This window comes from Ixodes scapularis, unplaced genomic scaffold (assembly GCF_016920785.2).
Source record: "Ixodes scapularis isolate PalLabHiFi unplaced genomic scaffold, ASM1692078v2 PGA_scaffold4__175_contigs__length_147842914, whole genome shotgun sequence".
NCBI lineage: Eukaryota > Metazoa > Arthropoda > Arachnida > Ixodida > Ixodidae > Ixodes > Ixodes scapularis.
This window is the reverse complement of record NW_024609879.1, coordinates 133,296,786-133,324,465: the sequence shown is the minus strand read 5'-3', so window position 1 is coordinate 133,324,465 and position 27,680 is coordinate 133,296,786. Positions and strand designations below refer to the sequence as shown.

Sequence of the window (27,680 nt, the reverse complement as noted above, 5' to 3'; positions counted from 1 at the left end):
TCGAAGGGGTCACTCGGTGGCGTCTCCGAGGGCGCCAAACTCGACGTCGTGCATCGTCTTGAGCATCCTCATCTTGGCCAGATTTCTCTGGCCGGGTGCTAGCCCTCTGAGTTGGGCAGCGAGACTCAGGCAGAAGAGGTCCTCGGGGTCGGACCTCTGCGACTCCTCGAGGCGCTCCACAATGGCGTAGTCCACGATCGCTGTGGGATGAGAGGACGAGGCATTGTAAGCATGTTTATACAGGCCTCACGTTGACCGAGAGCTGTTGTATGCACTCGCTCCATTTCTGGAGTATACTGTGCGCCTTTGATCCCCTAAGCAATCTACCCTCTTTTCATCTTATGACGGACAGACTTAAACAGAGATGGTTTCTGCAATAGTCCCCCTGGCAGGACAAGAAGCGCATGGTGTCCCTTTCGTATAACCTCTAGCACGCAATCTTTGCCTTCTGTCGTGCTGCGATGGCGATAGTACCTTTGAAGCCCACGAGACGACGACGTATTGTCGGAGGTATAGAAGCTCACGCTGAAGCAGCACCGCCTATATAAGGAAGCCTTAGTGCTAAAGGTTCTTGCGTCACTAAAGGCATCTGTAGAACACCGCTTCGACAAGATTGCTGCGTCAGTGGTGGGGGGTTCAGCTAGTGAGGCGCACCAATTGAGCAAGAGTCCCGGCTGAGCGCTGACTCAGTACTCGCATCGTATATGTGCCCTACGATAGTTTTCGTGATAGACGCTGGAAAATTTAGCACCGGTGCGCTCCTCTAGGAGACACTGGTAGGTGACGGGACGGCTGGAACATGTCCTGCCCTTCTCACCCCGTCGGTGACAAAATGGCTCTTGAACTATTGAAAGGCAAGAGGGCGGGCGAGCTAATCACCCTTTCCCGTGTTTTTCTATATTTCCCCTATCAGTCCCCCTTCGCAACCACCACCTAGCGATTTGACCATCAGTGAAAGTCCACTGACCTTCTTCTCAGAATATACGCGCTTCCAGTTTCCCCATTCGGTTCTCTCCTGCCGCTACAGATTCAGTGTTGCCACGCTTAAAAGAAAATCCGACCGTTTTTTTTTGTTTTGTTTTTTCATTTACATTAGTCTGGAAACAGTGTCCTTCCCTTCCCCTACTTCGCTGTGGAGGGGCAAGAGGAGGTGTGGTACGATAGCGTGGGCGAGAGCGGTGTGGTGATTCAGCCTACAGACTGGAGCATATATGAGGCAGGAGCGCCATATGCCCACGAGGGGATTTTTACCGTTCAATTAATCTGCACTCGCAGATTAATTGAGTAATTTGGAAAATACTCTTTGATTAATCTGCAAGTGCAGATTAATCAAAGAGTACGTTCCAGACTATCATTGTGCGAAGTCGTGCACTTGTAGGGCTGCCGAACCGTGCACGATCATGTGGGCCCGTCCGTCGCGGCTCGATAGCCAAATTTTGTGAGAAAGCCTGAGTCGGTGTGTAGTCATCACGCCACGTGACACTGCGCCGTGACGTTCTGTGACACTGCGACCTCATGTAACGTCACATGACACCAAATTCACATATCTGCCGTGACGTCAGTGACGTCAGCAGACGGTGCGTCCACAGAGCATATGGGGAATGACGGACTGCGGCCGGTTACGTGTAAATTTTTCCGCTACATTTAGTGAGGAAACTGAATTTGAGTATAGGTTACGTGACATGACGTCATGTGACCTCGTTTCCCGAGCTAAATTTAAGCGGGAAAACGGAATTGGCGTTGAGGTCACATGACGTCAATTTTTCTGCTAAATCGAGAGGGGAAACTGAATCCGTGAGCAATCACGTGACACGAAGTCACATGGCGTCATTTTTCCCGCCAAATTTAGAGAGGAAACTGAATCGGTGTTGAGGTCACGTGAGGTCAATTTTCCCGCCAAGTCTAGCGGGGACACTGAAGTCACGTGGCGTTACAGGCCGCGGCTTCTCTAAATCCAGAGCAACTAGCCAAGGAACGTTTCACGTTAAAAAAAAGTGAAAGCCGTTTACAACTTCCTGTAACGCCGAATTGGAGCGCAGCTCTTGAGGAGGAGTGGAGGGTATATTCCTCCTCCTCCCTCGTGATCATGCCTGCTAGTCCTCCTCCCCCCCTGCTCCCCCTCCCTCTCCTTTACGACCTCCTCGTCCTTCAAGCTCCTCCCCTCCCCTCGCCTCCGCCTCCTCGTCTCTCCTCCCCCCTCCTCCACCTTCGTACTGCTTTCCTCCTTGCCGCTCAAGCCGGAAAGGGTCGCGTAAGAGCTGTGCTCTTACTCGACCCTTTCCCCCCGAACCATACTAGACAATGAGGGGAGGAGGAGGAGGGGGAGGAGGAGGAGGGCAGAGGCCCGGGGGGTCACGTGACCTCGAGGGGATGGGATCACATGACCTTGGGCGGGGCGTCACGTGACCGGCGGGGGGAGGGGAGTCACCCCCCGGGGTAACGTGACCTTGGCGGGGGAGGAGGGGGAGGAGGAGGAGCGGAGGGGGAGGAGGAAGAGGGGGAGGGGCGACGCCGACGCCGCACAGGCTGGAAACGGGTCATGTGACCCCCTCCTCCCGAGGTCACGTGACCCGCCCGGACCATACTACACAATGAGGGGAGGAGGAGAAGGAGGGGAAGGAAGAGGAGGAGGAGGGGAGGAGGAGGGGGAGGAGGAGGAGAGGGAGGGGCGCGGTTACGCCGACGCCGACGCCGACGGCGACGCCGACGCCGACGGCGACGCCAACGGCGACGCCGACCAGGCTGGAAACGGGCCCCTAAGAGCTGCGCTCTAAAACAACTCGCAGCTTCGCGGTAACTTTCACATGGATCGGGGCTCGCGCTCTAGACCTACCGTTGTCGGGAACGATGCAGTTTCTGCTGCGCGACCGGTCTTCGACGGGACCCCTGCTCGGAGCCGGCAGTGCAAGCGGCGTTGCGCTGTGCGACGAGTCGTCCGTGGCCTCCTCCGCCGGCTCCTCGATCTCCATCTTCACCAGGCTCGTCCGCGCTCTCAGGGACGTACGCGCAGCTCGCCTTTGGGGATGCGAGAGGAGCCCCGGGAAAACGTTACAGCTCTCTTCAATAAGACAACATCAAAGGGGTAATTCAACATCTCCGTAACGATTAGAAAACAGTCTACAGTAAAGCCGTCCTGTTTTCGTTTCTGTTTAATTTCTGTTTTCCTTAAGGCGCTGGTTCACATCTTTGCGTTCGACCGCATGTTACCGCTTACAACAACAGGGCACACTGGCGCCGCCTCTCGAGTTACCCTGGAACACCTCCGATCTGCGTAAATTTGCTAAATTTTTTTATGCATGATCCTTTTACCGTGGGCTTAAAATAAGGTTGACTATGTTATAAAGCGATAATTTCTTGTGGATCGGCTTAATCTCGCAAATATTGTCCAACCAAAACAATGGCATAGGGACAGGAGAAACCAGGGGGCGAAAGTGGGGGGGGGGGGGGGGGGGGGGGGGGGGCAGGAGGGCAGTCGCCTTTGCAGACATTTAAAAATATTAAAAAGAAAATCAAGTATAAGCAATACGAGGGTGCGGAACAAAAGTCTGCCCCCTCCTTAATCTCCCGAATATTTGTGACGTCTTTGTGGTGAACCGGAGTACGGAGCGACTTCCGAAGACTCCCCACTTCCCGCGATAGCTGCGAGTGCAGTTTCCCCTTGATCGTGGACCAAACGCCTGTTCGGAGCGCTCACGTTCTGGGTCTGAGGAAGTCGTCCAGGAAGAAGAGTTCCTTGTCGAGGACATGCCACTGTCCTCTTGTCACCACGCTGCCCTGGCGCTTCTTCCGCTTCAGGTACGTGTCTCGTATGGTCCTCCACCGGGTCTGGCATTCCTCGACTGGTGCAGAAACGCGAATAAACGCACACGTTTACAAAAAGAAAGATCGAGGTACACCTAAGCACTTGTTATGAGTTGTGAATGCGAAAGCATGTACATCATTCTTGCTGTACGCGTGTTGGCGCGCTGACTGCGCTGACCGGACACGCAGCGCCATGAGGTAGCTGGTTGTTGAAGCTGACGCTGCGCGTCAGTTTCAACGACCGGCCTTTTCATGGCACTGCGTGTCCGGCGAATGGGAGCCTAATCGACGCGCGCTAGCCAATGGGATCGAAGCGGTGTGAAAGGTGCCGTTGCTAACCGGCGAATGGGAGATGGCTTGACTTGGAGAAGGATATAAGAGCCGTTGGGTGTGGTTTCAAAGCTGATGACGTCTGCTCGCTCCATGGGACAGTTAAGGCTTTCGCATTAAAATATGCTATTGTGGGTCATACTTACGAGAACCTGGTGTCATTTTTCTAAGGTATTCAGGGGACGCCATGTTGTTAAGTCGTTACCCTTATCCAGCTCGAAGGGACACTGACCGGTATTTATGCTAGCCGAGGTTTTTACTTGAGCATCACCTATCACAGCTCAGCTGCCCACACAATTTGCTGCTCGAAATTCGTTTTCTCTCCACCCGAAAACAGCCGGTCGAGAAGTGGCCGGTTGCAGACGCGCTCAATCTCTCTTCCATGGTCCCATGGCGTTCAAACTATGTGTACCAAATATATTCAGAGTCGTGGGAAATCTGAAGCACACATTGAATATGGGAAATAAAAAAGAATATAAACTCCGTTTATCTGGCCTCCAAGAAAGTGCTATTTCTTGCAGATAAGCATTTTTTTTTTTTTTTGCTGTGTGTGAAATAGATGTTACATGTTTCCAAAGTGTCATTATTTTGTTTTAATGATATTAGATTTAGGTGGACCTCAGGTCATAGAGAAATTTAGTTCTGCTCAATTATCTTTTGATGAAGGTGTCGTCATGTTCTCAACCTTTCGCGTTCCATCCCAACCGCCACCGTCTTACTCTTACATAGTTTGAGCTCTCTGCGATGCATAGTTTATTTACCCGTGCCGAAAAACACTCTTCTCGCTTCTAGGAAACTCCCTGTACTTGGGCGCGTCGTTCCCAATATAGCAGCGTATCGCGGGCCGGACGACGCGATGGCGGTGCACGACGAACCAACGTTGCGACGGACATGGGGCGCCTACTTCGGAACTGTCGTTCGTGGTACCGGCCAATCGATTTTCAAGCACAGATCACGGAGCGGAAGGGATATAAGTGTGGAACAATCGCACTACAGACAGTACTACATACAACTTCGTCGTTGTCGTCGTCTGCTTCACATGCCAGAGATGTGGAGAAAAAAAAAAAAAAAAAAAGCGCGGTCTTGTGGTGTGTGGTTGCGTATTTTCGGCACCGATTGGGGGTCCAGGGGCCGTGGCCAATGACGTCACGGACGTCAAAATAATGGCTTTATTTTGACATCTACTTTATTTCGACGTCAACACCACATTTTCTTTGGATGCCGCTGACTGCATTTTGAAATGTCGGTCGCTCGGCATGTGTGTGTGTGGTGCCGGGTGCTCGGCGGCTCGGTGGTGTCTGCGCTGATGCGTGTTGTCAACGTTGCCGCCTGTACTCGTTGCGTTCTCAGGAAGATCAAAATAAGCGTTCTCCATTTTCAAACTTCGCCCGGTGCGTCCGTCACTCCTGTTGCAAATGAAGATTACGCGAACCGGAGGCGACCGCAGTAATTTTGTACGGCCCCACCCCTGCCCGTTTCCATCTGGATGAGCATTGTACCGGCGTGCGGTCGTGTATCGCTACTGCGTGGTGCACGTTAAAGACACCAGGTTAGCGGTTGTGCCGCACTGGCTAAATTGCTCATCTACAGCAAGGAGACTCGTCGCCCGTTGAGGCAGACCGAGTTTTAGGCTGTATAAACATACACACAACCCAATTATTATTAATTTTGCACGCATTTTTCTGTAGCTGTACTTGTGTGCACTACGACGGATTATCACCCTTGCATAGAATAGCTGCGAAGGCCGTGCAAGCGGCGAGCGAGTAGCCTTGACTGGCATGACTGCACCCGCTGCAGGAGCGCTCGTGCCGCGCGATCAAAAGCAACTAGCTCGCGCTTTTAGCACTGTCGTCGACAATATTTTTTTTTTTTTTTATTTTTCTGTGTTATTCGTAAAAAGGAAATGTCGTAAATATCGCCAAATGCCCCAAAAAACAAAATGTTCGAAAAAAAAAAGTAAGCCTCTATTGCGGATCGACCGTGCACGACCGCTTGTGTACGAGGCACACATTTTAACCGCTAAGCCACAATACTTTTTTTTTGTAAAATGTGTTTATTTATATATTAAAAGCATTACAGAGGGCCACCTTGGCCAAAGAGCACTCACACAAAATTAGACCTTTTTACATACGCATAACCCGGTACATTCACATAGAGGTTTGAGCATGTTCCTCTTTTTACCATATAGTTTCTTAAAGCGACTTCCATCGCTGGGAGAAGAAGAAGCGTTGATCAGACCGCACGGCGGAACAGCGAGCTCCAATAATTTTACGCAAACTCTATATATATTCGCCGAGAGCAAAGGCCATACGAAAAGAAATTAGCACAAGGACACCAGGCACGACAAGTGAGTAAAGGCACCACCAAGCCCGGTGTCAAAGGACATCGGACCTTTACTCATATCCCATGGCCGAACGGAGACAAGCCTAACGCCCGGCATAAGAACAAGGAATCGACTACCGCCCTGCGGCATGTTGGCTACTCCCGCCCCGACACCTCCAACAAGCATGGACACAGAAGAAATCGCCACAGGACAAGACTGGAAAGTCGTAGGTGCTCCAAACCAACGACTCGAAGAACATATAACTGTGATAATCAAACTCACAGACGGCACAGACCTCAGTAAATTACCACCTGATGCTATAGGACGAAGCCTTGTACAAGCGGCGGCACTCACCACGGCCGAAAAAAAGGACACCTACGTAAAAGTGAGAGTCATTCCGAACCTCATTGCGATAGACACGTACCGCACGACCGTAGCAGAGAAATTCCTCCATCTACGCCAAATACTAGTCCTCAACAAACAACACCCCATTCTCGCCTATAAAACCAGTGGAAATAACACAGTCAAAGGTGTTATACACGGCATCCAAATGTCCGTCCCAGATGAAGAAATTCAACATGAACTTGAGATCCAAGGAACCAAGGTCCTAGAAGCTCGGAGAATAGGCTCATCCCACTCCGTACTTGTCGTCATCGAGGGAACCCGCCTTCCTAGATTCGCTCTCTACAGCAGAGTAGTCATGAGGCTCCATCCCTACACCCCAAGGAGCCTCCTCTGCAGCAACTGCGCCACTATAGGTCACCGAGCAGATGTCTGCCCAAACAAACTACACTACCAGAGATGCTTACAATGCGGAACTAAACTTCCACCTGACCCCAACGGGATATCAGAGCACAACTGTGAAATCCAATGCCAAAACTGCAGCGGAGAACACCCGGCAGACTACCCACAATGTCCAGTACGCCAAGAGGCAGACAGAAACCGCAGAGAAGGAATGCGCATCCGAAGCTGGCGCCAAGCAAATATAGCTCCACGAGTAGACGTAACAAACCCAAGAAGTAGACAGTACACTCGGAGCAAACCGCAGCACAGCCACGACAGGAGCACCTCAAGCACCCAATGGCCCAGGCTTCCGACTCGCAACAGCTTCGCAATGCTCGGAGACACCGAAAGATCAAGAAGCAGGAGCAAAAACCCACGAGAACAAAACTACGACCACCGAGACAAACAAGCGAAAGACCAGAACGAAAGGCCACGGCAGCCCCTCAGGGAAACCCCACCGGCACTACAGAAGACGACGGCATCACCCCCCTTAAACAGAGGGAGCTGGAGGGTGAGTGAATCATCTCCTTCCCCAGCAGCAAACGAATCCAACATCCAGCTTTCGCCAACCCCCGCAGAGGACCCGAAGAAACAATATGCGGTCGTGCTATCCGCAGCTAAAGAAACGCCGTCACAAATCAACATCGTTAGAGCAATGAAGGCAGGTATCAACCTGGACAAACCCGTGATTGAAACAAACACAACACAAAATGAAACCACAATGGAAATACTTAAAAAACTAGACTCCCTTCAAAGGGAACTAGAACAGAGAAACGAACTCTTTCAAAGGGAATTCCAAAAAAGGGACGCAATCATACAGAATATGCAACAAGAGCTCCAGAAAAGAGATACCCTTTTTGCTGAACAATTCGTCAACCTCGAAATCGGACAAAGGCAGCTTGAAAGCTCGCTCATTAAGTTAGAATCCGTACTTAATTCTTTGAGAAAAAGACCCCAAACACCGAGCCTTGACGTCGAAAGTAGCCCATACAAAGTGGTTATCACAGAGGATACTAACCAGGGCACTGAGACAACTAAGAACAATGAATAAGATAAAACAACCGAACCAAAACTCCCCAAATGGCGAAATATTAATTTGGCAATGGAATAGCCGCGGTTTGCGTAAAAAGGTCAATTTATTAAAACAATACATACAGCAATCAAAAGAACAGCCAGACATTATACTGATACAAGAAAGTAACGGAGTCTTCAACATACCGGGCTACGACCTTCACTCCCAACCAAGCATCACAAGGAACCTCCCAAAAAAGAACCGCGATAACCCCGCTCCCCCCCAAGGAACGACAATAACGTACACTCATAAATCCATTACGGCTATACAAATAGACACTAAACACCTCAATTCTGAAGAACAAGAGCACGTAGCAATTAAAATTCAAACCATAGAAACAGATATAATCATCCTAAACGCATATTGGACACCGAAAAAAGAGTTCAAACATTCTAAAGAACTAGATCGATTTATACAAGAAAACAATAAATATCCAATACTAATTGCAGGTGACTTCAACAGCGCACATCTAGGATGGAATTACAGCTATTCTTCACCTAACGGTAGAAAACTGGAAAATATCATGACTAACAGACAATTAACTCTCATGAATGACACCACGATACCCACCAGAACAGGCAATAGCGTGCAAAGGGACACCAACCCGGACCTAACCTGGTACAAAGGCAAGCCAACGTGCCATTGGGAAAACCAGCTAGAAAACTTAGGCAGTGATCACTATATTATCAACATTACAATAAAAACACGCAGGAAAAGTAAGAAAACACCAACGGGAACAAAAAGCAAAATCACCAAGTGGGACGAAATGAGAAAAGAACTTAAAGAAACCGTAGAAAATAATCCTGACCTTACGTGGGCGCAGGGGCTAGATAAAATACAGAGCAGCTACAAAAATAACACCAAATGGATAGCAAACAGTGAACAAGCGCCGTACGTAGACTCACATCTTCTTAGCTTATGGGACAAGCGCAACAGGATTGTTAGAATTTGGAAAAAGAAGAAATCAAGGAAAGGTCTCAAGAAAGCCATCCAAAGAATCACAGAGGAAGCATACAATTACGCAAATGAGTTAGCACAAGAAAATTGGCTCCAAACTTGCGATCAACTAAATGGCCTCCTACACACCCGGAGAGTATGGCAAATCCTTCGAACTTTATTAGGGCAACCTAAAACAAAACACACTACAAATAAACTATGCCTCCATTACCAAACAGGACCTAAAGAAATAGCTGAAAAATTACTGTGCAAATTCTACCATAACAAAAACGGAATAACTTTCGCTGGCACAGAAACAGAATATAATATTGAGGACGCGGAAGGAATCAACAGCCCCTTCTGTGAAGGGGAGTTAAGAAGCGCACTCAGTGAATTCAAACGAAATACTGCCCCGGGAGAGGACGGCATAACATACGGAATGCTTCGAAATCTCCCAGACGAATATATAACGCTTCTACTTAAAGAAATTAACAGAGTATGGGACGAAGGTAACTTACCAACCCAATGGAAGGAGGCAATCATTATACCAATCCCCAAACCAGGGAAACAACCAAACTCCATCGACAACTATCGACCGATTTCCTTAACGTCCTGTGTGGGAAAGGTAATGGAAAAAATGGTTTTAACGAGGCTAGAATGGCTTATGGAAAATCAAGAATCACTACCGGAGACAATGATAGGATTTAGAAAACACGTAAGCACACAAGACATGATAATCAGGATCAAACAACAAATACTCGATCACCCAAGTACGGTAAAACTTAGAATAGTCGCGGGAATCGACATGAGCAAGGCGTTCGACCATATATCACACGCGGCTATATTGAAGAACCTAAAAGAAATAAACCCCGGACACAAGATGTACAACTACGTGAAAAATTTTCTCTCTGACCGAACAGTTAAAATAAGACTGGACGACTACACCTCAGACAGTCACCCAATAGACAGAGGGACACCCCAGGGATCCATTCTATCACCATCCCTCTTCAACATAGCAATGAAAAACCTACCGAAACAGCTTAACGTCATAGATGACCTCGAACATAGCATATACGCAGACGACATTACCCTCTGGACGACTAAAGGATCTGCAGGAGAACAAGAAGAAGCGATGCAAAGGGGTATAGACACAGTGCAAAGGTACGCGGCCTCCATCGGACTTACATGCTCTGCAGAGAAATCTGAATATGTAGTAATAATTCGATCCCCCGCAACTAGAACCTCAGAATATAGAGAAATGATAAGCTTAACAATAAAAAACGAACCATTGCCAAGAAAAAAACACATAAAAGTGCTAGGATACTATCTACAAGAAGACGGTAAACATAACATCACCTTAAATAAACTCATAGCACAAATAGAACAAATTCTTGGCATGATTCGCAGGATCACAAGACAGAAGCGAGGTATGAAAGAGCATGAACTAAGGAAAGTCATAGAGGCACTAATATACTCTAGAGTCATGTACCACTTACCATATATCAGCCTCACCAAAACACAACAGAAAAAACTCGAAACAACTCTGCGCAAAGCCTCTAAGCTAGCATTGGGCGTCCCCCGCTTTACAGCCACCTACAAAATAAAAGATGCGGGGCTCTTCAATTCATTAGACGACAGAGTTGATATGCACACACTAGGACAAAAACAAAGACTAGAAACATCGCTTCAAGGCAGAAGAATACTTACAAAACTAAACTATGAAACAACAAACCTTCCTCCTATCCCACTGGAAACTCCCCCATGGGAACAAATACCTAGGATCCATGTAGACCCAATCCCCAAGAATATGCATACAAAACGCAATGCAGACAGAAGAAACGACAGAGTCCAGCGCCTAGAGAAGAAGGACGAAGAAGATACTAGCACCAAGACATACTATACAGATGCAAGCTACAACGCAGGACATGGCCTTATAGCTGTATGGAACATCGAGGAAACCTTAACGCGAAGATATCAAGACATCCCATCCCCAAGGCTCGCCGAACTACTAGCCATATCTACTGCCATCACCGAATTCACCAAAAACAACGATAAAATTATCATAAGAACAGACAGCCAGGACGCATGCAGGGCTTTTCTAAATAATAGACTCCCCACGTCAATACAGAACCGGCTGCAACATCACATGCACAAGTACCCACTACTCCAAATTAGAATTCAATGGGTCCCAGGACACCAGGCATCAAGAGGAAACATGCAAGCACATCAGCTTACCCGCGCACCAAATCCGGATAGCCCTCTTGCCTGGCCCTGTGATCAGGAATACGACCCCAAACAAGAAAGAAAAATACTTCACAAAGCCAGGCAACAAATTCTAAAGGAAAGACGCAAGGCCTCCACTCTCCTCCCATCACCCTCACGAACTCACACAAGAGAAGAAGCAACCCTTATTCGTAGAGCACAGACAAATTCCATCCTCACCCAAAACTATATCCACTACATACACAAAATGCCAGGCTACCCCTCCTGCCCTCACTGCGGAGGATACCCATCCAACCAGCATACACTCTGGGAATGCATTGGATCCCACCAAAGCCGACAGCAATTTCTCTCTCACCTACCCCCTGAACGTACGCCAAGCAGCTGGGAGGAATGGACTTCTCCCCCTTCAGAACTTCAGAGGCTGTGGTGGCCCCCCCTTGTCCACCATATTCGCAATGTGCTGGATGGGACGGAGACTGCCCCGACCGCATAGGCCCGGACTAGGGCTGGGATATGGAAAGCTCCATTCCCACAATAAAGTTTACTCTCTCTCTCTCCATCGCTGGCCATGACTCAAAACCCGGTATTTCAGTGTGCTCCAGGAGGCTACTGGTCTATGCAAAGTCATCAACAAAGTGGTGCCAAGCAGGTTCGCCCTTTTCTAACACCAGCGTGTGGTCCATTCGAGATCTCCAAATGCGCTAAGCCACAATACTACTTCGGAAATCATGCGTTGAAAATTCGTTTTATACGAGGCTTTCGGACGGCACTTAACGCGAGTACCGTCGGTGGACTACCGTCGGACGGCGCTTGAGCGCTCTGCAAAAGTGCCGTCGGACGGTACTGTACCGGGTGATTCAAGGAGACGGCAAGCTCTTTAAATCGACCGGAAAATTTGGTTTCCTAACCAATCGCGTTACGACTTTGTGCAGCGTCGCCCACAGATGGTGCATTTTTTTTTTTTTTTTTTTGCAAAATTTGCAAAGAGCGAATTTACCTGAGGAAAAAGTAAAGAAAGAAAAAGGCTTAGCTCCTATGGACACGCAGCGACGCCACCGGTCTTCGAACAACACGGCGTCGTTTCTCACGCGACATAAGAGATGGCGCAACGAACGCCGCCAACGAACGAGCATGCGGCGCCGAGAGCCAGCGTCTTTAGCAGACAATCTTTTCGACTCAAAAGCGGAGCGCGTTCCGCGGGCGGCGACAGTCACAGCAACAAAAAAGACAGGCGCGGTAACAGCAAGGAACTGCAGTTCCTTCTCTGCTAAATACGCCGGCTTTCGGCGTCGTCTGCTCGTTCGTTGGCGGCAGTTGGCGTCGCGACCGCTTGCGCCATCTCTCGTCTCCCGTGCGAAACGGCGCCGTCTTGTTGTGAAGACCGGTGGCGTCGCTGCGTTTCCATAGGAACTAAGCCTTTTTCTTTCTTTACCTTTTCCTCAGGTAAGTTCGCTTTTCGCAAATTTTACAAAAAAGAAAAAAAAAAAAAAAAGCACCATCTGTGGGCGACGCTGCACAAAGTCGTAGCGCGATAGGTTAAGAAACCGAATTTTCCGGTCGATTTAAAGAGCCTGCCGTCTCCTTAAATCACCCGGTAGTCGCTACGAGTCTTCTTTGACAACAGGACGGCACCGACAGGACGGCAGGACAACAGGACAACAGGCGACGGCACCGGGCGAACCAAATTGGAAACACTGTTTCTGGATACGCGACGAGCACAGGCGGCACGTCGACACACTCGCCGACCGACCGACGTTTCAAAATGCAGTCGGCGGCCTCTAAAATAAAACGTGTTTACATCAAAGAACATCAAATTGAATCTGGACGTGAGTGACGTCACTGGCCGCGCCCCCTGGACTTCAAATCGGTGCCGAAAATACGCACCCGTGTTGTGTAGTCACGGCAGTTCAGGTTATCAGCTTCCGTGCCCCTGTTTCAGTTCCGGTATTGAGCCGTTGAGTCTCTTAGCTTTATTAAAAATATACGTGACTTTGTCGCAAAATATTCATTGGGTAGTCTTTTGACACCAAATCAAATCGCCTAACAAAAAAAAAAAAAAAAAAAAAATTGGGCTGGGATAAATGATTTGAGATAGAGACCTTACTTACCCCGTTTCACGACAACTTGGCGAACTAAGGAGGCTGAGGCCCCCGCGACCCAATAGGAGCGTCGAAGCAAGGCGCGTAACAACATTCCATGGTCGAGGCGCCACCGAGGCCTCGTTACCGCCATGGCAACAGCGCTGTCAGCTACAGAAAGTACTTCTAGGCCTTTTTTTTTTTTAGTAGTGTTGCTGTAAAACTCTTCTGACCGCCACACTACACGGCACGGAAGAAAGGTGAAGACATGTTACTTTCCTACTATACTTAATAGGGATCAACCCTTTTCCGAGTGCAACGTGGCTTTTGAACGATGTTTGAACGACCGCCGCCCAAGTAATCCACACTCTAAAAAAAAAGCGTGCCAACTAGCACCTTTTAGGGTTTTTTCGCTTGTCCAATGGGCGGCACCCTTAAAGGTGCAGAAAAGAACCCACAAAAAGGGTTCTTTCTAATGAACCCTATTTCGGGGTTCTTTTCGGATCGTTTATTGGTTCTTCTTAATGAACCCTATTTTTGATTATTTTCAGAACGCTTCTGGGTTCTATTTAACGAACCCTATTTAGGGGTTCTTGTAGGATCCTTTTTTGGTTCTTCCTAATCAACCCTAATTCGGGTTCTTTCCCGAACCCTTTTTGGTGCTCTTGATGAACCCCATTTCGGGTTCTTTCCAGAACCCTTTCTGGTGCTCTTAATGAACCCTATTTCGGGTTCTTTCCAGAACCCTTCTTCGTGCTCTTAATGAACCTTATTTCGAGGTTCTTTACAGATCCATCTGTGGTTTTTCTTTATGAACCCTATTTCATGTTTTATTCGGAGCCCTCCTTGGTTCTTTCAATAAATCCCGAGTTCTTTAGATTATGTTAGCGTTATTTTAGTAAACCATATTTTGTACTTCTAACCCTCTTTTATGACAAATGAGTTTTTTTTTACATTCCTAGTTAGTTTTTAGTAAATCGTATTTTGTATTTCTTGCTCCACAAGGTGCATTTTTTTCTACCAACCAAAGTGTCTTTAGATTGTTCATTAATCGCTAGCACTGGGCCTTTTCGACAGGTTGACAAACATCAGTCTGGCCAGAGTCAACACACTTCATTCCTGTACGTAATTAACTAGGTGACAGGCAGAACAGTAAACATCATGTCCAATCATATACTTTATTGGAGTAGCAAAAATTGATTCTTCTGTTCGCAGTAAAAAACCTAACAAAATTCGAAACAGTTTCAAGACGAGACGGGTATCACTGCCAGCAATGTGCACACAGCTTCTACTGTCGTTCTGATGTCGCTCACTGTCAGGACACCGTCCAAAAAGATGTCAAATTAATTTTCCTGGAGATGGATGAGTGGCATCAGTGTCCGGACTTCCTACAACAAGAAAGCAGGAATATGAACACATGTATTTTCCTCTGTATTATTATGCTGCGAGTTGCTCATTCGCCGCGCTTTCAGATCAATTGTAATTATATAGGTTTCACTAAACATTTTATTTTTCTTACGCTCTAAAACATACCCGCAGATGTGATTTCCTTCAAAACATTTAGTGGGTCAATCAGTGCGACCTAGAGAGCGCGACCAGCGGATGACGAAGCGTCCCCTTCGAAGCCCCCTTCGCTACAACAATGTGTAAAAGCGAAAAATGGTACGCAGCATCAAGCGTTCCCTTTCCATCCAAGAAGTAGTAAAGGAAAAAAATCGGAAGTCAATGAATTACAATATATGTGCAGTACACACGTAAAACAATGCCCAACGTGCCACCGCATTTTCTCTGCTTTTAAAAGTGCCCGTGCGTCCACTTCCCTTGAGAATACTCGAGGGGCCGATCAATGCAATCTACGAAGAAAACTCTGCCAATGGAGAAGCTGAAAATATGTTTGACCTAAAAATGAAGTCTGTAACGTGACACTGAGCATGAAGTCAGTACGTGAACCGTCATGCTCAGTGACATCTCTCGCTTCATTCATATGTCTAAACATGCTTTGGCCTTTTTATTCGCCGAGCTCTCTTCGTGGATTGGTGTGATTGGCTTCTCGAGTGTTCTGCGGGAAGTAGATGCACAGGAATTTTAAGCATGTTTCAAGAAACGTTGGTTCTACCCATATTTAATCCTTCTTGCCCTACAGTCAGTAACAGGTTAAGAAAAAATCTACGAGCTGGAGAGGAGGAAGCGGACAGAAGCTTGTAGGGGAGAGGAGAAACCTTCCCTCCATTTCAAGCGTCCATCGGCTTTCTTCTTTTAGATTTTTCTTAACCTGTCATTGACTTTAGTCGCCTATATTTCCTCTATATTATTTTTAGAAAATAAAGCAAGGATTTGTTTTATATTACTAGCTCGTATATTGAAAATATAACCCTGACGAGCTTGCATTGCCATCTGTGACAATGCACTATACTCGGGGGTGACTAGGGCAACTTTTTTGGCAATGTAGTCCAAGTTAAAAACGCCCGCGCATCTTAAAATCAAGGCTATGCACACGCACTCTCCACTTCAGAAACGCCACAGAAGGTTGTTTCTGAGGATAAGTTAACCCTGTCCTAAACGAATGGCCCCGATAAGCGGTCATCAGTTCGTAATGAGGTAGTAAGTTAACCCAGCATATTTATGGTGGACGAAGGTAAACCTCTGCGTCGTCGCAGTCTGAAACTTGTGATAGATTACAAAACACCAGCTAAAGTATACCTTCAAGCAGCTCTTCGAGGTTCAGAGTGACGTTCTTTTCCTTTGAGGAACACCTGTGTAGAAGCTGTAAATGCCTCCATGTTGGCTCCCATGTCCTCCGGATGTCTTTGCCGAACGGCAGTTTAACGTCTTGTAGTAACTGAAAAATAAACAACGAATGGGCAGTGTTGCTGGTTTACAAAAGTACATTTATGCGCTATGAATTTGTACACACGGATTGTTTACACACATATATATATATACATATATACATATATTAACTAAATGACCACTTACTGTCACTACAGTGGAGTAAGGCTTGGCGTCAATTAAAATAATTTCGATTTACGTTTTCTTTTATATTGACTAGTTAATCAATTTATATGTCGCACTGATCTCGAGGCAAGATATTGTGTCCAGAAAAGGCCTAGAACAACCGATTGTTTCCTTGACAAGTTTTTACTACGTCTTATAAGGCTTAGTACATAACAACTTGTCATTGTGCCTCATACAGAAGTAAGGACTGGCTAACATTTAAAATAAAATATATGTACATATTTGTACAATAACAAGTTCAAATATCAACTTCCCGTTGTGCTCATACACAAGAAAAGCATGGAAAACATTTAAAATAAAATATTTGTACGTTATTATTTAAACTTCAAAACCACTCTAGATAATAATCATATAAAACACTTAAGTAGCCATGAGAGACAATTGTGTTATAATCACACAAAAAGAATTAAATGAATATTCTTTTTACTTTTTTGTTTATAAGACTTTTCGTAACTCTATATCCAACCAATATGCCAGTTAAACTCACTTGATTCAGAGTAAAATAATAGTTAATTAATCGGAATGTTAACTAATTGATTGCCTAGCCTTATTACGAGGTAAAATTATTTAATTTAGCACGTATCAAAAGCCCCTATCTCATTCACAGGCTATAAAACGGGTAGTAAGAAACTTTTGAAGTCCTGATGACGTGTAAAAATTTCGAAACTGACTAAATATAAAGAAGATAATATTGAGTTACCATTCCGGGAATCGTCATTGCCGGAAATTCCTCAAGGACTGTGAGGGCTCCAGCATCGCTGAGGATCCATTCTTGGCAAGACTGAAACGTCCACATCATGCGGTCTTGTATCAAGTCGACGTTCAGGGGCGCTTTAGTTATCTCTTCGTTCATGAGCAAAACATGACGGCGAGCACTCACGGCGTCTTCACATTTGTGAGTGTCAACGAATCCCTAAAACAAAAACAATTTGTTACGTTTATGCGCCGTCTACGCATGTAAGCTATTTACATAATAGTTGCAGCACTGAATATAGGACCAAGTAAAACAGTTATTTTTATCAAACATAAATCCACATTTGTGCAAACACAAAATGCACAAAAAGTTCGCGCCTGTCGATTTCCGCACAAAACTCCGAGAGCCAATCGTTGCAACCTGCGAAGTCCGCTCAGCGAATGACGACGCGGAACATACGTTTAGACCAAGAAATGCAATCTGCGCTGTTACATTAAGCAAAGCAAGCGGGACGTTTTGCATTCCCTGATGTCGCAGACAGCATCTTTGGGTCTAACCAAATGTTCGGCATCCTCATTAGTTGAGCGGTGCCGTAAACTGCAGTGATTGGCTCTCAGAGTGCCATATCCCTGGCCAGTCAAAAAACAAAAACGTTTACAGCACCTATTCGCTCACGTTTATTGGGGCCATAAATACGGATACATTAGCTAATTAAAGCCCGGTAACATAAGTTTTTACATTTACGAAGAGATATCATTGCTCATTTCATTCGCGCTGTAAATTCGAAGTTCTGTTCTTGAGATCTTTCTGGCAGAAAGCTTGAACTCAGTATTTTGTCATATTATATAAAGTCAGTATTGTAGTAATGAAATCAGTGTTCGCTTCTAAACCGCTTTTTCTTGTGTAGTTCAACATACAAGACTGTCAAAATAATGTTTTTTTTTTTTTTTGCAACGTACTTGTTTGGACAACTCCAAGTTAAAATAGCATAAAAACAAATTTCAAAGCCGCCCCCTGTCCTACTTATTCTGCCTATGCATCAAACAATTTCCGGCCATATTGAGCACTACTGTACTTATAGCAATTTTCAAGATAAATTATAAATATTGCCTGATTAGAAGAAGTTTTACCTTGAAATGATGAACAGGCCGATTGCAGTTCGTTTTCAAAAAGCCACCAGCAGACGTCTCCAATCGTCCATGTGCTCACGTCCGCTGACATGTTGCAAGTGATAGCTAAGAGGAAAGGGAGGAAGGTACTTCCTTCTAGAGCTTCAAACCCAAAGGGAGAGGAGGTCAAACATTGTTCCGATCCGCCACTCGTACGAGCGAGTGTGGCACTCCCTCGAGCAACGAAACTAGATCATGTTGGCTCTAGTGACCTTCAGCGACCCATTCCTGTTCACCGCTAAGCTGACAGCGCGGTGGAAGCTACGTGCTTGCCGGACCAATTAGTCGCCTGGTTTTTATCACCTGACACCTTTCTCTGCGGTTGTGATCCCATGGTGCAAGGCAGAAGGTTCACTGGTCAAACGAGCATGACGTTCCCAACGAACTCTCAGCCTATAGTGGTGAGCAGATTAGCCCCGGAAACGTCGCTTTTGAACACATTACGGCTTATCCTCTGGGGTGCCGTTGAGCTGCCTGAACCATGGTTCGCTAGCGAAGATAATATGCAGATGTCATCGCTTTTCCGTCCTTGTCTGCCAGGAAACACGGCGATCACGTCACCAAGCATGTCCGTCAGCCGCCGGTAAAATTGTTGGCAGTTCACTCTCTTGCCAAAAATAAACACAAAATAAACAAGAGCGAAATTCTCGATTCGGCGTGACACCTTCCGGCAACGGAAACAATCAACACACTGTGTTGAGCAAAGCGTGTTGGCCTATTTGGTGGCTGAGCGACTTTTGTGCCGGCAGTACGACAACGCACCTAGATCCGATGATTCAGTGTCCGGTCAGTGACGTGTTTTTTATAGGAATTTATCAAAAGAGAGGGCCTGGAAACAAGATTCAATGATAATCGAGCCTATTTTGGAACTCGAAGGAGAAGTGATAATAAATCAATCAGAGAGAGCGAATTGATGTCGCTGACAAAGAATTTTTCTTCCAATCGGAGCCACCTCCGAACCGTCGATTGCCATTTCTGAACAAATATTAGCTCAGTTAAGCGCCACGTCACGCAAATGCTGGGCGTGTAGGCGGCGCTTATCCCTTTTACACTAGAAATGGGAATTGAAAACATAGAACCAGCCCAAAACCCGGAAAAATGGCCCCGGAGAAAATTGTTCGAATAGTAAACTCGGACAAAATGGTTCAAATAAATTTTTTCGTATTTTTTCTTGCTCCTTTTTTTATTAGCTTTAATTGGTACAATCCCAACATATAAAAAAATAAATATTCGTATAATGCAATAAATATTTTTTTAAAATAAACATTTCATTACACAAAGAAACTAGTTGTAAATGTGTGCTACGTTTGGCTTCACTCAAAACGTCTTCTTGTAGCTCTGTGTTCAACAGAGCTACAAGAGGGAACTCCTTTAAAGTAAAACATTATAAGTTCACAAAATGTAACTGTACCGCATCAATTTAAAGCTTCGAGCGGGAGATCGGAAAGAGTTGTATCAAGCAGTAAAATAGATTGTTGGTCTAGTTGGTTGATCGGCATAATGAAAAAGAGTGCAAAATAAACGGTACAAAGTCGAAGAAAAACACACACGAGACAGGTGCCTGCCCTGTGTGTGTGTTTCTCCAACATTGTCGCGTCTATATTGAGCTCCTTTTTTTTATAGTCTCTACAAAAGTTGCATTATAAGAGCATTGAATGTACTTAACAGAACTTCAGAGTAGCACATTATTAAAAGATGAGAGTCTAAAAATCACTTGGGGCCATTCTCTCCGGGATTGCACTTGGGACCATTTTGTCCGGGGCCGTTTCGTCCAGGGCCATTTCGTCCGAGGCCATTTTGTTCTGCATCCTACCATGCCATATTGCTCGCGAAAACTACGAGAACAGCAACGACCACGTTTCTGTGTTGTTTTTTTTTTTTCCTCATGCCATCCCATTCTCCTAACTCTTGGTGGGTGACCTCAAAGTAGCGATCGGTGTTCAACGGCGGACGGAGCACTCATTTTTTACACTGCGTTATTACACATAAATTTGAACGCACAACATATCGAAGTTTAGTTTTGCTTCACTCAAAACGCACTTATAGAATATGCCTATGGGAGTATTTCGGGGTATCCTTCTAGACATAACTGCTCCTTGAAACCGGAAAACTACCATTTACAGGCTGATTTATTTTTGAAGATAAAGATGACTGCAACACATCACTTGAACCTTCCGCGCAGCAGGATTTTTGATGCCCCTCGCGGATGGGTCCCAACTCTATTTTTGCGGCTTGACGCGTGCCGCGAAACAATCAGAGGCGCCGTATTGGGAGACGGGTGGTGTCATGACTCATGACCACAAGCTAGGACATCTGCATTCTATACTAAAACAAAAAAACGTTCCTCTGTTCTATTTTTTTTTTCATTCATACGCGCAGTTATACGTATATTGTTTAAACACGAAAGCAAGTTAAAAAATAGCTTTTGTTACTAAAAAAACACGACGCCGCTTAATCACCGTATCACTCATTCATCGCAACATGCACTTTTTTGTGTGTGTTGCTCATTCATCGAAGTTTTGCACCTTTGAAAATTTCTATGCATTTTTTGGGGGTTGGGGGGAAATAAACTACACAATCGATTTCCGGAGGTACAGATTTCTTCAAATAAACTTTAATTCAATGACCCGTTTGGTTTATAAAAATGAGTACCAAAGAGTAGCTTTATACTAACATTTCTTACTAAATAAAACACGGCGAGCAGTTACGCTTGCAAACGAACGCCAGTGTTCAAACCGCTGAAGCAGGTGGCCCGGGAGTCAAAGGCATCGAAGCCTGTTTCATCTGTGGTCCGAGGCGAAGATTATCTCTGACATGTTTCTGAAAATAATTGTACATCGAAAGCTAGCTCGATTCAAACATTCTCGGTTTGGTAAATAACACAACGCGACTTGGTAAATAACTACGACATTCCACCTCTCTAAGCTTTCAAGGACTTGACAGCTCGCACGGGCAGCTTTGTTTCCACAGAATGGCGCACCCAATTTCTCGCGTGCAAAGCCTTTCGAGCCTGGTCATTGTGTCCCTCTATCCGGTAGAAGACTTAAGTGACCTCCTTTTTCCAAAGATCGCTTTAGCTCCTTCCTGGCTGCAACAAGAACCCTTTTCGCTCTTTCCAGGCCGGAAACTAGCTCTGCATTTCTTTTTTTACTTTGCGAGGGGTGCTTTTGGTTGAGAAAGCACGCTTCTAAAGGATCTTCCCCAAAATCGGTTCTTTTTTAGCGAAAAGAACCCTTTTTTGCTCATTTGGCTCCTTTTTTTCTGAGAGTGCACCGCTTCCGCTCAAAACATCGCACTGGGCTCTGGCTTTAGCACCCACCACGGACCGGCGGGAAATCGGGCGTATGGTTGTCTCACGAACTGTTCCCGAAGAACTAGTTACTCCAGCGGACGGCCATGTTGCATCGGTGATTGTTCATCCGAAGTCGGTTGGTTTCGCAGCAGACGATTCTTGGCCAGCAGACGACAGTCGGTTTCTCCGGGCCTCGCATTTGGCGCAGGGACACGAACGCTCTCGTGACCTGGGGTCACGTGTTTCACTCCGACGCTCTTATTGGGTCGCGGGAGCCGTAGCCTCCGCAGTTCGTCAAGTTATCATGAAACGGGCGTTTTCACATGACGTTAATCCGCCATTTTGTTTTGTTGTTTCTTTGAAACGAATTTACTAATTTGAAGGATTACATCTCAACCTGCATCTTGATGAGATGTCAGCGTGGTAAGGCTTGTAAGCTTCTATGCTCTGGGTCATGTAAACCCTTAGAATGCTCGCCTTCGGCACGCGCCGGACAGCTCCCCACAACAAAATGGTGGACGAAATTACGTCAGGGAAAACTCCCTACTATCGCGTATCGTTTACTAGTTCACGAGGGGAGAAAGTCAAAAGCCTGCTTTTCGGTACGAAATTTCGAAAATATATGCGGACCATATTTTACCTCCTTTCCTTCAAAAGCTTTTCGCCTTTTACTGTGATACATCTGCGGTACACAAAGCATGTCAGCCTACCCTAGCTCACGAGCATTCGACACGAGCACTGCGTCACTTGGACATATGCACTCGTCAACAATCAATCCGTCGAATAATATCTGACTTCGCGTTTGTGGCCATAGTATTTCCCCAGATAAGTGATTATAAGTGCCGCGGACATCACTTATAGTCACTTATCCGGTCAAATACCAAAGGTCACGACCACGTGATTTTGCATCTCGCCTTTAAGTTGAAGAGCAAAGCTAAGGCGGAAGAGCTTGAAAAATTATTTGTTCCGACCATGTGATAAATAATCCGTGCACAGCCAATGAAATTGCGGCATTAGCCAACTACCGCCGAGAAAACTAATCAAGAAGCAAGAAGCGAGTTGATAAAAAAGTCTTCTGCCCAAAACAAAGATCTTGATCGGTAGTAGTGCCAAGGCCTATCCATGTTCAACGCGCATCTGCATGCAATCAGAATCGTTAATTTTGGCAACCGATAAGTGAGACTTATAGTTCTGAGCATGCGCGGTGAACAACCGCCAGCAATATGGCGGTTCGTGAATAGCCTCTATAAGAAAGGTGATATAAAGTTCTCCCAAGTTCCACAGCTTGGGAACATAACTATCCCAGTGCATTCGTAAAACTATAATAACGAGCGAGAGTTCTTTATTATTCGTTCTAAGTCAAGTTTGGTGATGTGATATATGAACGTGGTGTACGTTCGGTTTCAACACGTGCGATCGAAGGTAAAAGCGCACAGTAATGGCGGCGGTCAGTGAATGTTGCATCCTGTGGTGCTTTTAAACAATCGTTTAAGACAATCGCCGGAACGCCGAGTTTTGATTGGAATGATTAGTGGGTAGGCCTAAAGCTGGGCAGCTGCTTCTGTCTCGACTGCACTCGTCAGACGCATTCAAAGGCGAAAGTCAAACACCAGACGCCGGCGTTCCGCGTTCTAACGCGTTTGTCGAGTGCAGTGAATCCAAAGGCAGCTCTAGGTCTAGCCACCAATCATTCCAATCAGAACTCGGTGTTCTGCCGTCCCCGCACGCTCCCGTCTCGTCCTCTCCCCGAGTTTGTTGGCACGCAGCTTTGCGTCTACCCTCTAATCAAACCAACCAGAGCTCGTTGTTCTGGCCTCCTCCCGCGCTCTCATCTCATGCGGCCTTCGAGGTGCGTCACGCAGTAGTCAGAGCGGTTCATACTGGCAGTAATAGGTGACCGCACGCGTGGTATGGGTGGTTATCATTTGAGCCCGTTCTCGTTTCGACCTTCTCCACTTGGCCCTTCTCAAAACAACCGTTTTCAAAAAGATCTTCTCTCTTGAACCTGTCGCATTTGGTCCTTTCCCGTTTCGTCTTTCGCAATCCGACTCTCCTCATTTGGGCCTGTTCTCGTTTCGCCCTTTTCACCTGGCCCTTTTCAAAACAGCGATTTTTAAAAATATCTCGCTTTGACCCGTCGCACTTGACTCTTTCTATGCCAAAATCGTTTTTTTAGGGTAATATTAATACATTGATAAAATGTGTGTGTGTGTGTGTGCCACACACACTACAGGCATACACTCTCTGCTAAGGATCTTAGCAGTACGTCGAGGTCGTCGTGAAAAGCTACTAGCTGACAATAAAACAGACCAACTATTTATCGCAGCCAGATCATATCCCGAAATGTCACGTTGTTTGAGGTCTCTCGACTTGGGACAATGCCACCACTTCTATAATGCAGTGGTTCTCAAAAGGGGTTCTGCGAAGATATCCTAGGGGTCCGCGAAGCCCTGTCTCGTCAGTCAGGCACGGCAATATTAGTTGTCTTTCTTCACGTTGAGAAGAAACGTTCCAATTTTCGGGAGAGTACTCTCGTATGTATATGAATGAGATAAGTCTACTTTACACTAGCGATTAGTTATATCCATTCATTAAATCATTATTATAATAACCTATACATTTCTATTCCCCTCACCCCAAACGGAGTCCTCCATCATCTCCGCCTTTCTACGAGGCGTCCGCGAAACATCAGTGGTTGAAAACCGCTGCTATTATGTTTGCTATTTCTGCTCAAACAAAGTTTCCAAATTAAATGTTCACCGCTTTTTTTGTTTGTTTGTTTGCTTAGAGGAAGGGAAGCAGGCGTCAATGTACGATTCTCAGTGCGTACCTACACATAACATATATCTGACGGAATGTTGGGGGTCCAAGCAAGGTAAGGCTCATCAATAAAGCCGCGAAGGCATAACGACGTTAGAAGCATGCCGAGCTAGTGCCATTCGGTCGTAGCGCGAACGGGCGAAATGAGAATGGGTTCAGTTGCGAAAAACACGATTTGGATCTGATGAAACGGTTCAAACGAGAAGGACCAAATGAGAATGGATCGAAATGTGCGAGGTTCAAATGCGAATGGGACGCTTTGCGATACACCCGCAGTGGTATACGCTACGCGGAGCACAAGTCCGTCTGCTTCCTGCACAGGGGTTGCGATGATGTCAGAATGCCGAGCTCTTATTGGCTGATCGACAAAAAAGAAATAGTGGCCTACCCACTGTCCTTTCAGTCAAAGCTAATTAGAGCTCGGCGTTGTTATGACGTCACCGCCACTCCTGCGCAAGAAGCAGACGAACTTGTGCTCCGCTATGCTCTTTCAGATTGAAACGGGCAGATCTCTTTGGGTTCTAGTATAGGGTACCTCGAACGCGTCTTCGATTGGTGCGTTTAGCGTCTATTCGGCCCATACATCAAAAGTGGTCCCGAAGTGACAACAAATGACGTCACAGAAACCGGAGTGTCACGCTGTCGGATGTCGCAATCCTGGCGGTTGGTCGTAGAAATGCTGGCGAAAAGCACGAGTGTCGCTGTCCTCGATGCGTCCCAACTTCCGGCTGCCGAAGCTTCCGTGGACTGCCACACTGGAGAGCGACCTACGACAGAACAGGCGTCCGGCTACATCCACCACAGCTGTTGGGACGCCGCCAGGATCGCGACCGGCGACAGCGTGACCCTTGTATGACGTCACGAGACGAAAATCGAGTGATTTACCACTTTTTTTGGGGACGCGGTCCATGCACCAGTCGGAGACGAGTTTCTGGAACCATAGCTCTGCAGCGCGAGCTTTCACTTCACTCGCTCCGAGCTGCGCTGCGCTGACAACCTCAGCCACCGATCCCTTTTGTTGCAACTTGCAAGCGAAGCATCTATGGCCGCTGTGGCGTCTCTGCTCGTGTGAACGAGCACGTACAATGGCAAGCTTGCCGAAGTTAGCTTCACGCGCCCTCTGCACGGTTGAATACACGGGGTACACCGGCAGATGCGCGTGCATGTTGATGCTGAGCCCTCGCTGAAATTGCTTTCACAAAGTTCGTTTCACACCGTCGATGGGGTTGTTCTTCACAAGGGATAAGACTGTCCGTCACGTAAAACGCGCTAATATTCCGTACGGACCAGTTTCTGTAGTCTGACACGACTTTTTATGCAATAAGCTGTTATGCCTTCTGCGTAAAAAAAAAAAGAAAAAAAAAGAAACAGGAAAAAGGAAAACTTAAAGATGGCGTGCAAGGGCCAAAGCGATATGCAGCAGGCCAGAACTTCTTCATATGGGTACTGTGAATGCGCTCGCGCTTGTTCTTACATCTACATCAATTGCACAAAAAGCAAAAAAAAAAAAAAAAAGCGTTTTATTTAAACCAGCGACATCACTATAGAAATTATGATCAAAAGTGTACCAGACTTTCCCTTTTTTTTTTTTTTTTTGCACAAGTATGTCGCAAGTGCATTGTGTCGGTACCATTAATTAATCGACAGAAAATCCAGGGCTCGATTTACACAGCAAAAGACGCTGAGACGAAACCGCAGCATACAGCGTCAACGACGTTTTGCCTGGCGAAGAATATAAAAAAACAAAAACAGTTACAAAAAAAAAAACGATTAAAGAAAGCTTGGTGAGGAATAACTTAATCTCCAAACTATTTCCCTAAATTTCTGATCCGACAGGATCACGTGCAACGCCATATTTGCTTCAAGCGAAATCCCTCACTTTAGACCAAGTAACTCAATTCGACGAGGGCACGTTGACTGAATCGAACCACATTGATCGAACTCTCCCTCCATTTACTCATCAGGTCCACGGAACGACGTCTACGATGCACGCAGTACAAATCGCATGAGGCCATCGGCGAAGGCCAACAGCGGCGTCCGCGATGAGCGGCGGGATTCTCTACGCTGAAGTCGTCCGCACGGACTCAGAAGACCCGACTCACCGGACACGTTCAGCTCCCGAGATATCTCCAGCCAGGCTGCTTCCCGCATGTTCGCCTCCTTGTGCAGCTTCGAGTGCTGGTCCCAGAGCTCCTGGTGCTTCCTGACCTCGAGGACGAGCTGCTTGTTGAAGAACGTCATGGCGGCGGTGTGGGCTTTTCTAGCTTCCTCTGCCAGCGCAGCAAAGATTCCGCGTGCTGCTTCGTAGACAGAGGCTGTATGCAACCGTCGCGTGATCACCTGGCCGATAAATTGCATGCGACGCAGTGAGTGGCTGAGCCCCTCTGTGGCGCGTGCACTGCAGGAGACGCACCGCCGTCGACTTCTTTTTCACAGCAGAGACGCTTGTTGATGTTTGTGCGTCGCAAGCGTCTGTCATTTTCCATGGTACGTCCGGCGTCTCTTGCTGCGTTCCTTCCAGCCTGTGCACGCGATCCGTATGGCGTTCGTCGCGGAGGCTGACACTTGAATTAGTCCTTGCCTCGTTTCATTAGTAAAGCAAGGACTCTGGTAAAGCAATGCATGCTCAACGTTAGACTGGGTATTTCTTTTATTTTAACTCGTAGAAGTAGAAACCGAGTCCTCGTGTTTGCTGTTTTTTGTTGCAGTAGTTTTTTGTTCTTTTTTTTTTTTTTTTTTTTTTGTGGTGGGCGACGTTGCATTTTTATTAAGCTTTTTGTTCGAATACAACTCTTCATTTCGTGGCGTGAATTACGTTTATGTTTCTATGAATGTAAAGGAAAAGAAAGCCGGCTGGACAATCCGTAGTCGGGTGTGTTAGCGCGCCCTAGCTCGGAGCACGTGAGCGAGAGCTCGCGCTGCCGTACTCGTGGGACCCTGGGCTCCCCCTCACCTACTCTGCCCGTTTCGTTCAAAACGAACGTCGCCGCGGAGCGTGTTCGTGGAATCACTATTGCATAATGCACGTTAGAGACCTTAGGTTAGCAGTTGTACTACAGCAGATACATCGGGCACCCCTTGAGAAAGACATTAACCTCTCACTTCTACCTTGACTTGAAAAAAAAAAGAGTAAAGAGTCTTAGA

General features: G+C 46.5%; 1 protein-coding gene across 1 annotated transcript; it reads right to left on the bottom strand.

Annotated features, from left to right (window-relative positions):
* LOC115321262 lies at positions 1–26,777 on the bottom strand. The gene is made up of 4 exons (XM_029981484.2): positions 26,639–26,777; positions 3,695–3,839; positions 2,834–3,015; positions 1–200 (listed from the first exon to the last, which is right to left on the bottom strand). Exons 1-4 carry the CDS (start codon positions 26,775–26,777, stop codon positions 10–12), a joined length of 657 nt encoding a protein of 218 aa, XP_029837344.1. The 3' UTR covers positions 1–9.
* Positions 26,778–27,680: the final 903 nt, after the last annotated feature.

Excerpts from the sequence above, each read along its gene's own strand:
- LOC115321262 (XM_029981484.2), bottom strand. The coding sequence starts at position 26,777 with ATGACGTTCTTCAACAAGCAGCTCGTCCTCGAGGTCAGGAAGCACCAG. Across the intron at positions 3,016-3,694 it reads GACTTCCTCAGACCCAGAAC|GCGAGCTGCGCGTACGTCCC; the intron begins GTGAGCGCTCCG and ends GCATCCCCAAAG. Across the intron at positions 201-2,833 it reads CTGCATCGTTCCCGACAACG|CGATCGTGGACTACGCCATT; the intron begins GTAGGTCTAGAG and ends CTCATCCCACAG.